Source organism: Acanthisitta chloris, unplaced genomic scaffold (genome assembly GCF_000695815.1).
Source record: "Acanthisitta chloris isolate BGI_N310 unplaced genomic scaffold, ASM69581v1 scaffold34914, whole genome shotgun sequence".
Lineage (NCBI taxonomy): Eukaryota > Metazoa > Chordata > Aves > Passeriformes > Acanthisittidae > Acanthisitta > Acanthisitta chloris.
Window position 1 is genome coordinate 315 of NW_008668200.1, and position 9,190 is coordinate 9,504.

Genomic DNA, 9,190 nt, shown 5'->3' on the forward strand with positions numbered 1-9,190 from the left:
AGAAACAGGAGGTTTGCTTGCAAATGGCTCGTCCTAGTTCGAGTAAGATATCTGGTTATTTGCTTAGGCTGGTTTTTTAAGGTGGATTTGAAACGCTAGAGGGTTTCGTGAGCTAGGTGAAAGCCATAGGTTATTTCAATCTGTTTAAGAGCTTGTGAAGTTGCTTCCCCCCCCGCCCCCACTACTAAAATTAATTTTCTACATCTATGTTCTATATAGTTCCAAAAACCCTTTGCAACGTTGCAGTCAGCATGGTTGCCCCACGACATGTTTCTAATCTTTATAATTTATGCACATAAACAGTAGTTAATTGCATTTCCTTTTCATAATCCTAATGGGTAATAAAACTCATTCCTCATTTCTTTGCACAAGAATTATGGAGAGCCTCAAGCAGTTGTAACAGGTCAGAAACAGGGTATTGGGTAACCCCAGCAGCCCTCTTTGGCCTAGCAGTAGTAAATATCCTCTATTTGCTTATCTGGGGATATTTAGGGTTTGTTTTCAATTTGAGAATGTGCCTTGACTTGAAAACTGCACACAGAAGTCCACAAGTACAAGAGCAAACCCCCCAAAGTCGGTGAGCCAAGGAGCACTTGCTTTTTCTGCCACCTTGAGCATCAGTGTTTGGCTGCTGTCAGAGACCAGGCTGGGAGGGGTTTTGACCTGAGCTTTACACATTCAGGGGCCTGTGAGGTTTTGTTTACAACAGCAGATGGGGCAGCAGAACAGTAGTGTTCTCTGCCCAGTTCTGTGGCTCTCCTGCTTGGTCTTGGGACTTCTCCAGTGACTGCCTCTCCTTAAAGGAACTTGCTGCCTCTGGGTTGGGTTTTTTGTGTGTTGTTGGTTGGTTGATTTTTTTAAAGACCACATAGTAAATTGTGAGGATTAGGGTTGTGATCAGCAGCTCAAAGTTCAGCTGGAGAGTCACCAGGGCTATATTGTAGAAGGCCAGTATTGTTTAACAAACATCTTCATCAAGTGCAGGCCAGAACACCTTTGGGCTAATGGGTGTTCTGGGCTCCACATGGCAGAACATCTCCAGCAGATGCTGAAGTGAGGTGATCCTTCTCTGCTCAGCCTTGACCCATGACATCTGACATGCTGGATCCAGTGCAATGGAGACATGAGCATGCTGGATAGAGTCCAGCGAAGGGCCACAGAGATGACTAATGGCCTGGAGCATCTGACATATGAGCAGAGGCTGGAAGAGATGGCATTGTTCAGCCTAAAGGAGACCAGGCTCAGGGACATCTTATCAGTGCATAAAAGCACCTGGTGGTGGTGGGGGTGAAGACAAGGCAGACTCTTGTCAGTACTGCCTGGTGACAGAACATGAAGCAATGGACACAAATCAAAACACACAAGATTCCATCTGAACCTAAGAGAACACTTTGTTTACTGTGGGGGTGTTCAAACACTGGAATGAGTTGTACAGGAAGGTTATAGAGTCTCTATCCTTGGAGATACTCAAAAGCCATCTGACCAGACAGTGCCCTCAATTTAGACACAACAATCTCCAGAGGTCCCTTTTCACCTCAGGCAGTCTGTGGTTCTAAAATATGTTGCTTTAAAATCTGAGGTAAACTGGAAGACAATTTTTTGTGTCTCTGTAGCTAACCAGTTTCTTTTAAATCTTGTTTTGACTCATATAAAAGGCAAATGAAATTTCCCACTATTTTCCCAAGATACTTTACCATGCAGGGAAAAATAGAGGAAATAATACATTCAAAAATATAAAATAGAGTTGCAAATGTAGCAAATAGGTAAGATGCCTCAGAAGGAAATGTTTTCCCATATTACCTTCATTTTGAAGGTGATACTTTGTAAACAGACCAAGGTGTGTGGTTGGTTGGTTGGTTGGTTTGGGTTTTTTCCCCCCCTCCATCTCAGGTTTATACCTAACGATTAGGAAGCAAACTGTTCCTGAGTGGTGGTGGCAACAGTTGTTACCAGGGTAGCATCTAGTGTGGGGTTTTAGTTAAAGGCTCTGCCTTTCAAATACTGAGTACATTCATAGTTCAGCATGTTGCCCTACTGAGCTTGCCCATACACATTTTTGAGGATCTTCAGGAATTGCCCTTCAAATTCCAGTATACAGAAACTAAGAAACCAATTGGTCTTCTGATATTCAAGTCATGGGAGGTATACCTGAAAGCCATTTCTGGGCACATCAGTGCGGCAGCACTTTCTGCGTGGCCTCTTACATAGAAGTGTAAGCAATTAACAGCAGTTTGTTTCCTTCCCCACACACAGATATGGCTGATTTTCGGGAAGTGTTTGCCAAAGCGAAGCACATTGCCATTATCACAGGAGCTGGTGTCAGCGCGGAGAGCGGCGTTCCCACCTTCAGAGGGGCTGGGGGTTTCTGGAGAAAGTGGCAAGCCCAGGTACGTGCTGGTGGCCTGTGCCTGTGCAGCTGTGCTGCTCTGCCCATCAGCTAGGTGAGCATGGAGGGTCAGAAGCTGCTGGGGGAAGAGGGTGGAAGTGCTCCCATGGCAGTATGTCAGGGACAGAGCTCTCACTACAGCCACCCCTGCAGGCAGCTCTTCCCTGTGCTTTGGCAGGGTTCTGCTTGGTGCAGCTGCAACTTCTTTTCTGTCCTTCAGTTTATCCTTTGGGAAAAACAACATTCTTGCAAGCAGCTCTGGGTCTTTCTGCCACCACCAGTTGGATCCTGCCTGATGCCACAGATGTTTCAAGTGACTCTTATACTGTCAGTACCTGTTACCCCAAACACTGCAATCATGTTTGCTTTCTTTGTGTTTTTTAATTACAGCATTTGTGAAAGATTTGATGAAGCTAGAGATGAGTTTTTTAAGGTGGATCTAAAGTTGCCTTTTTTCTTTCAGTGACCAGCAATGCAAATAAAGCATGTGCATGGATAAATGCCTGGTCCTGCTGCATCAGAAACTTGCATTCAGTGTTTCTATGTCAGCAGAATTGTGCATTGAGGTGTTAGACTGAGCTGCTCCTCATTTTTGAAAAAGGCAAAGTTACTGTGAAAAGCAGAGCTTCAATTTTACCAACGCATAAAAGACATTACTTTGGTTTTGACAGTGAGTGTAATTTGGCTTGTGTTACACTTTAAAAGGCAGAAACAAAATTGCTAACAAAGGGAATATATCCACATGATGCTGAGTTTTATGGCTGCTATGAAAAAGAGAGTTCTGGATGCCAAAAAATGGTGTGCATTGAAATATCTCATCTCCCTTTGTGCTGTACTAAGCTCCTAATAGTTTGGTAGGGCAGCACAGAGAAAGGTCCCAGTGTACTGTGTGTATGTGCGTACCACACTGTTGCTATAAGTTATTTCCTCATGTGATGAGACAGTTTGACTTGTTATCATCTTAAGGTCTATTGAACTGTATTCTTATCAACTGCATCTGATTACAGATAATCTGCTTTTGGTTACCCTGTGCTGCTGGTAGCAGTGTAAACGGCAGAGATCCAGGAGGCTTCATCTGGGGAGGGAATTTTCTTACCCCTTCGCTGTAGAAAGACTAGTGACATCTTTTCCAGGAGCTGGCTACTCCGGGGGCTTTTGCGCGAAACCCTTCCCGTGTGTGGGAATTTTACCATTACCGCCGGGAAGTGATGCTGAGCAAACATCCAAATCCAGCACACATTGCCATTGCAGAGTGCGAGAAGCGGCTGAGCAAGCAAGGAAGGAGTGTTGTGGTCATTACTCAGAATATTGATGAACTGCACAGGAAGGCAGGCACGAAGCACCTCTTAGAGATTCATGGTAAGAGCTTACTTGTCAGCTAGAGGCAGGTCAACCCAGGGTGGGAGCAAGGAAAAGAGAAAGTGGGATAGCTACTAGAAGAGAAGTTTGTCCTTAAAATGGTAATAACTTGCAGAAAGTTATTTACAATATCATCCTGTTCTCTTTTGGAAGTTCTTTCAGGTCCTCTGTAGCCTTTCTTTGTTTCTCACCTTTAGAATCACAGAACCTCAGCTTTCTGTTTTTAGTGGATTCTGACAGTACACAGGAACTGGTTCTCCCTTCCTGCTTGGTCAGCGTTGCCTCAGATTCACTTGAATACATGTGGCTGTGGCACTTGGCTGATTTCACTTAGAAAATGGGAAATTAGTTCCTGAGGACTTCCACTATGCAGCAGTGGTGGTGTCAGACCAGCACCCAATAGAAGGTGTATTGGCAAGACTGACCTTGCCAGCCCTTGTGCTTTCCCTCCGTCTTGTTCTGTCCTGTCTCCACCTGTGCAGTCCTTGGCTGCAGGAGGAGGGGGCTGGAAATGGATGAGATTCCCTTATCTTTTTCTCCTACACTCAGTGGCACTCAACCTTTCTCTTCCATGTAATCAGTGGCATTCCTCACAGCCATCCTCTCTCTCACAAAGTGCCTGAGGACCACAGGGCAGGTGCAGCACCAAGGGGTCAGTGGGGCTTTTGAATCTGAGGAAATGTACAGGTGTGGAAAGGGTGTGGGGAAGGCCTTCTCCATCCTTGGAGGTGCCCCACTTCTCCTTTCTCCACTCTGCAGGCCCTGCCACAGAGTGGAAATTTCCCAGGACAAAGTCCAATCCTGGCCCCTCTGCATTATAAGGCTTTTTAACTTGGGTATCACAAAAGTTTTAAATGGCATTTCCCACTGCTCCTGTTGTGATTTGGACACAGGAAGCCTGCACAAACCTTTTTGCAGTAGTGGGTCCAAGGATGGAGCCTTGGGTATGGTTTAATTTTGGTTATCTGTATTCTTTGCAGAATAAAAATAATTTCAAACTCTTGGGAGAGTTTCACATCTCAACAGCATGTTACTACTGCTACAGGAGTCTTGGGGTGTTTCATGTAAAACAAAATAGTGTTAGCTAGTATATTTATTTTTTAAGAGAATGTTTCTGATTAAAAGGGAAAAGCAGTAAGCAGAAATCATCTCCCTCAGTGATAATTTAAATTATGATTTGCCTCTGGAACACTGTTACGAGGCTGTGCACTGCATGTGACCTGAGGTGGAATGAGGTGATACATCATAGCTTAACAGGCCTGCTGCAGCTGCTCACCAGAGCCTGCCAGCTGAAAGGGCTTTGTCTGCCTCTGCTGGCCCCAGTCTGTGCTTCATGGTGACACTGGTCACCTTGGGCTGCTGAACAAAAGCATGTGGGTACGTGCTGTGTAAACAACATCTCAGTCATAATGCTGCTGGATTGCAACACTTGCCTGTTCATGTAGTAAATTACCCACAAGGTGCAGTCTTCAGAGTCAGTCTGGGATAAACACAACCAGTTGCTTGTACAGCCACTCCTCAGAGCCACTGCTTCATCCCTGATGTTTTCTCTTTGTGTGTTTCAGGTAGTTTATTTAAAACTCGGTGCACCAACTGTGGAAACATAGCTGCGAATTACAAGAGCCCAATCTGCCCCGCGTTGGCCGGGAAAGGGTAATACATCTGCCTTGCAAACTGTTTTCTCCTTTGCCTGCTGTTCAGGAGCAAAGGAGGCATTGAGGAGCATATGGGAGTTCCAGCCAACCACCACATTTTATTTGAGTATGATCAGCACTTAAATTTAACACAAATATTTTGAAGCATGAGTATCCTATTTGGTAACTGCAGTGAGCGCCCAAGGTACCATAGCTCCTGTGAATGCGTGATTGTTAACCTCTAAGTTAGCACAGCATGATACGTGTTCCAATTGGAACAATTTCAGCTGGTCTGAAACTCTCATATTGGATATATCCACTAATTGTACTCTGCGAGAACGTGTGTTTACTCCCATCCTCATCCCTGTCCGTTTTTTTTTAAATTAAATCAGATGCTTATTCCTCAGATTGAACTGTTATCACTTGACACATGCATTTGCCTCTTCTGCATCTCCTGAGCATCTTGTGGATTTTGTCCTTCAACTCATCAATAAGATTCTCATGATTACAGATCTCAAAATACAGATGTGTGAAACAACTGGGAGGGAAGCATCAGTTGCCAGGATCCTTCAGTCTCCTTTCCTCTTCCTCTTTGTTTCACCATTAAAACAGGAGGAGAGCAGGGGCACAGGTCAGGCATATGCCTATAGATTTTTAGAGGGTTTTTTCCCTTTGCATTTCACCAGAGTTTTAGATAGCTACGTAATTGCTGTGCCTTTGACAGACTTGACCAGCATATCACAGTTGTTCAGCTCTGGGACAATTCTGGACAAAGCCTGCTTGCCCTGTGTCTGGTATTTTAGGGTTGTAGTAGGTGCTAATTTGGCTGAAGAATCCTTGACTGGAGAGTGTTAAGGGTTTTTAGAGCACACTAAGTCTTTATTAATGTATAAAATGCACTTTGCATGACGGAATGTGTTTCAATTTTGTAACTTTAGGGCTCCAGATCCTGAAACAAAAGACGCCGCGATTCCAGTTGAAGACCTTCCTCGGTACGTATGGACTACTTTGGTTTTGACTGTTACCTCTTCATGCTTTGTGCACCTCAAAAGCTTATGCTACTACCTATGTAGTTTTGGAAGGACACAGAGACATTCTACAGGAGAGAAAGGTGTGGGACTTTGCCCCAGAGAACTGAGTCTAAAGTTACAGGAGGCATCAGACAGGAGTGTGTGGCAGAAGTTACCATGATGCTAAAGGCATTGCATGTTTGTGTACTTCAGCACCAAGATGAAACATGCCTAAATTCATGGGGTTTGTAGTAAGTGAAGTAGTAGGAGAATTGAAAAAAGAAACTAAGTGCCACAGAGTAAACATTTTGTTACTTTGGAGGTGCTACTCACTGTTAGTCCATCTGGAATACTGTATTGGGGTACAGCCACTGCATAGTGCCTCTCAGGCATTAAATGTGCCATGACACTTTTTTGTACTAAGCTTGGCCTTAGGCTAATTGTAGATGCAAGAAACCACTATATTTTACACTTGGTTCCTAAGAAAAAAGAGGCTAACGTGATGCTTCTGACATTTGGTCCATTTTCTCCTTAAAAATCTGTCAGCCAGTTCGTTAAACCTGATGGAGGCCAAGTCTGTAGCAGACACTACATTGTAAGTGTTGTGCATTTCATGAGCTGAGTATGGAGAAGGCACAGTTAAGTATCTGAGTTGAACCTGACAGCACGTGTGTCCTTACAACATACATGTGATACAGAATCAGGTTCATTCTGTCCAGTACATGGTATAGGAGGGATGTGAAGGAGAAGGGAGAAAAGAGTGATGGCATGTAAGACCTGCCTAAACAAGAATGAAAACTTCTTTGCTGTTTTGCAGCTTGGACTGTCCATGTCAGCAGCCTTGTTGTGATGTTCCAACAGGTGTGAGGAGGATGGCTGCAATGGGCTCCTGCGTCCCCATGTTGTGTGGTTTGGTGAAGCTCTGGATCCCAACATTCTCACAGCGGTTGAGAAGGAGCTTGATATTTGTGACCTCTGTTTGGTAGTGAGTGATGCTTTTGTTACCTGTCCTCTGACCTGGCAGGGAAGCCGCACTAAGGAGGTTGTACTCCTGGGTAAAGCAGATGCATCTGTGCTTCCCTGAGGGAACTAAAAGCCCCAGAGGGACTCTCTAGTGTCAAGTGTAAACCATTAAAAGACCTTCAAGTTTGGAAACGTACATACACTGCTCAGAAACTAACAGGCTCAGCATGTGAGCATCTTGCCCAGCTGGCATCTGCAGCCTGCATTTAGTGCACACTGGTGTTAGAGTTTCCTTAGCCAGTATAGTTTAGCTGTTGAATTTCACTCCCCCTCTACTCTGCTCTTGAGACCCTACCTGGAGTACTGCATATGGATCTGGTGTCCCCAACATAAGGATGTGGAACTGTTGGAAAGTCCAGAGGAGGGCCACAAAGTTGATGAGGTTACTAGAGCACTTCTCCCACACAGACAGGCTGAAAAAGTTGGGGCTGTTCAGCCTGGAGAAGAGAAGGCTCTGGGGGAGACCTTAGAGCAACTTCCCAATACCTGAAGGGGCCTACAGGGAAGCCAGACAGGGACTCTTCATCAGGAACTGTAGTGAAAGGACAAAGGGTAATGGCTTCAAACAGAGTGTGGGTTTAGATTGGATATATGGAAGAAATTCTGTATTGTGAGGGTGGTGAAAAACTGGAACAGGTTGCCCAGGGGAGGCTGGGGATGCCCCAGCCCTGGCAATGTTCAAGGCCATGGTGGATGAGGCTTTGAGCAACCTGGTCTGGTGGGAGGTGTCCCTGCCCCTGGCCGGGGGTTTAGAACGAGATGATCTTTAAGGTCCCTTCCAACCCAAACCATTCTATGGTTCTAATTTCTCAAACAGTGAAAAATACAATTATTCTGATGCTCAGTTTAAAAAGCAAAAAAACCCGGCAAGATGTTTTAAGGCAGCAGCTAGTGGTTACCATGTGCTGCTTCTTTTGGTGAGGTGGTTTACCATGCCACCCTAGGTTCCAGATCCCTGATCAAGACACTTGCTTAGAATAGTGTTCCCTGTGCAGAATAATCTCAAGCAACAGAAGGAATGTCTTGGTTTTTTTCCTGAAGTTTGCCATTTTGTTTCTGGGATTCTTTTTTCCATCCACAGTTATAATGCACAAACAGGCTTCTTTGGGCTGTATCAGAGACACAACTGCTAGTTGTTATGCTATGGTTAAATAGCTACATATGCAGGGACACAAATTAGAGATGCTGGTTTGGTTTCGTTTCTGTAGAGATCTTCATGCTTTAGTGCCTTTGCACATCCAGTATTCTGAGAAGGTGTTGGTTTGGGTTTGTGTTTAGCCACTGTCCTGCTACAGTTGTGGTTTCTGCCCATCCCTGCAGGTCGGGACCTCCTCGGTGGTGTACCCTGCGGCGATGTTTGCCCCCCAGGTCTCTGCCAGAGGAGTGCCAGTCGCAGAGTTTAACATGGAAGCTACTCCCGCCACAGACAGGTTCAGGTAAAGCTCTTCAGAGTAGCAGCCTTTAGTCCCTCACCTTCGTTGTCTTTTGTATCCAACCTCTAAAAGTGCTGGGGTTTATAAACAAACACAATCTGGTTTTCTCCCAGATTGCTAAGAAGCATTAGTTTCTTTAATGAGAAAATTATTATTCTCGTCTCTTGGTAGAAATAAGTTTCACTGGAGACACAACTGTGTTTGTTCAGTGTGAGGCCGCAGTCTGTCCCCAGGGCCCATCAGGGTCTGTCCCCCGTTCCGGGGCTCGGGGCAGCGCCGGTCCCTGCCCGTCCCTCACACCGTCCGCTCCCTTGCAGGTTCCACTTCCCGGGCCCCTGTGGGACG

The 9,190-nt window shown here is 45.3% G+C and overlaps 1 protein-coding gene across 1 annotated transcript in view; it reads left to right on the top strand.

Moving 5' to 3' along the window:
- The window catches only part of SIRT5 (sirtuin 5), a 9,000-nt gene extending 148 nt beyond the window's left edge, over window positions 1–8,852 (top strand). The window contains exons 2-8 of the mRNA XM_009072806.1: window positions 12–42; window positions 2,254–2,387; window positions 3,520–3,745; window positions 5,311–5,398; window positions 6,318–6,371; window positions 7,251–7,374; window positions 8,733–8,852. Of these exons, the coding sequence (XP_009071054.1) occupies window positions 12–42; window positions 2,254–2,387; window positions 3,520–3,745; window positions 5,311–5,398; window positions 6,318–6,371; window positions 7,251–7,374; window positions 8,733–8,852 (777 nt within the window). The remainder of the gene's footprint in view (window positions 1–11; window positions 43–2,253; window positions 2,388–3,519; window positions 3,746–5,310; window positions 5,399–6,317; window positions 6,372–7,250; window positions 7,375–8,732) is intronic.
- Window positions 8,853–9,190: the final 338 nt, after the last annotated feature.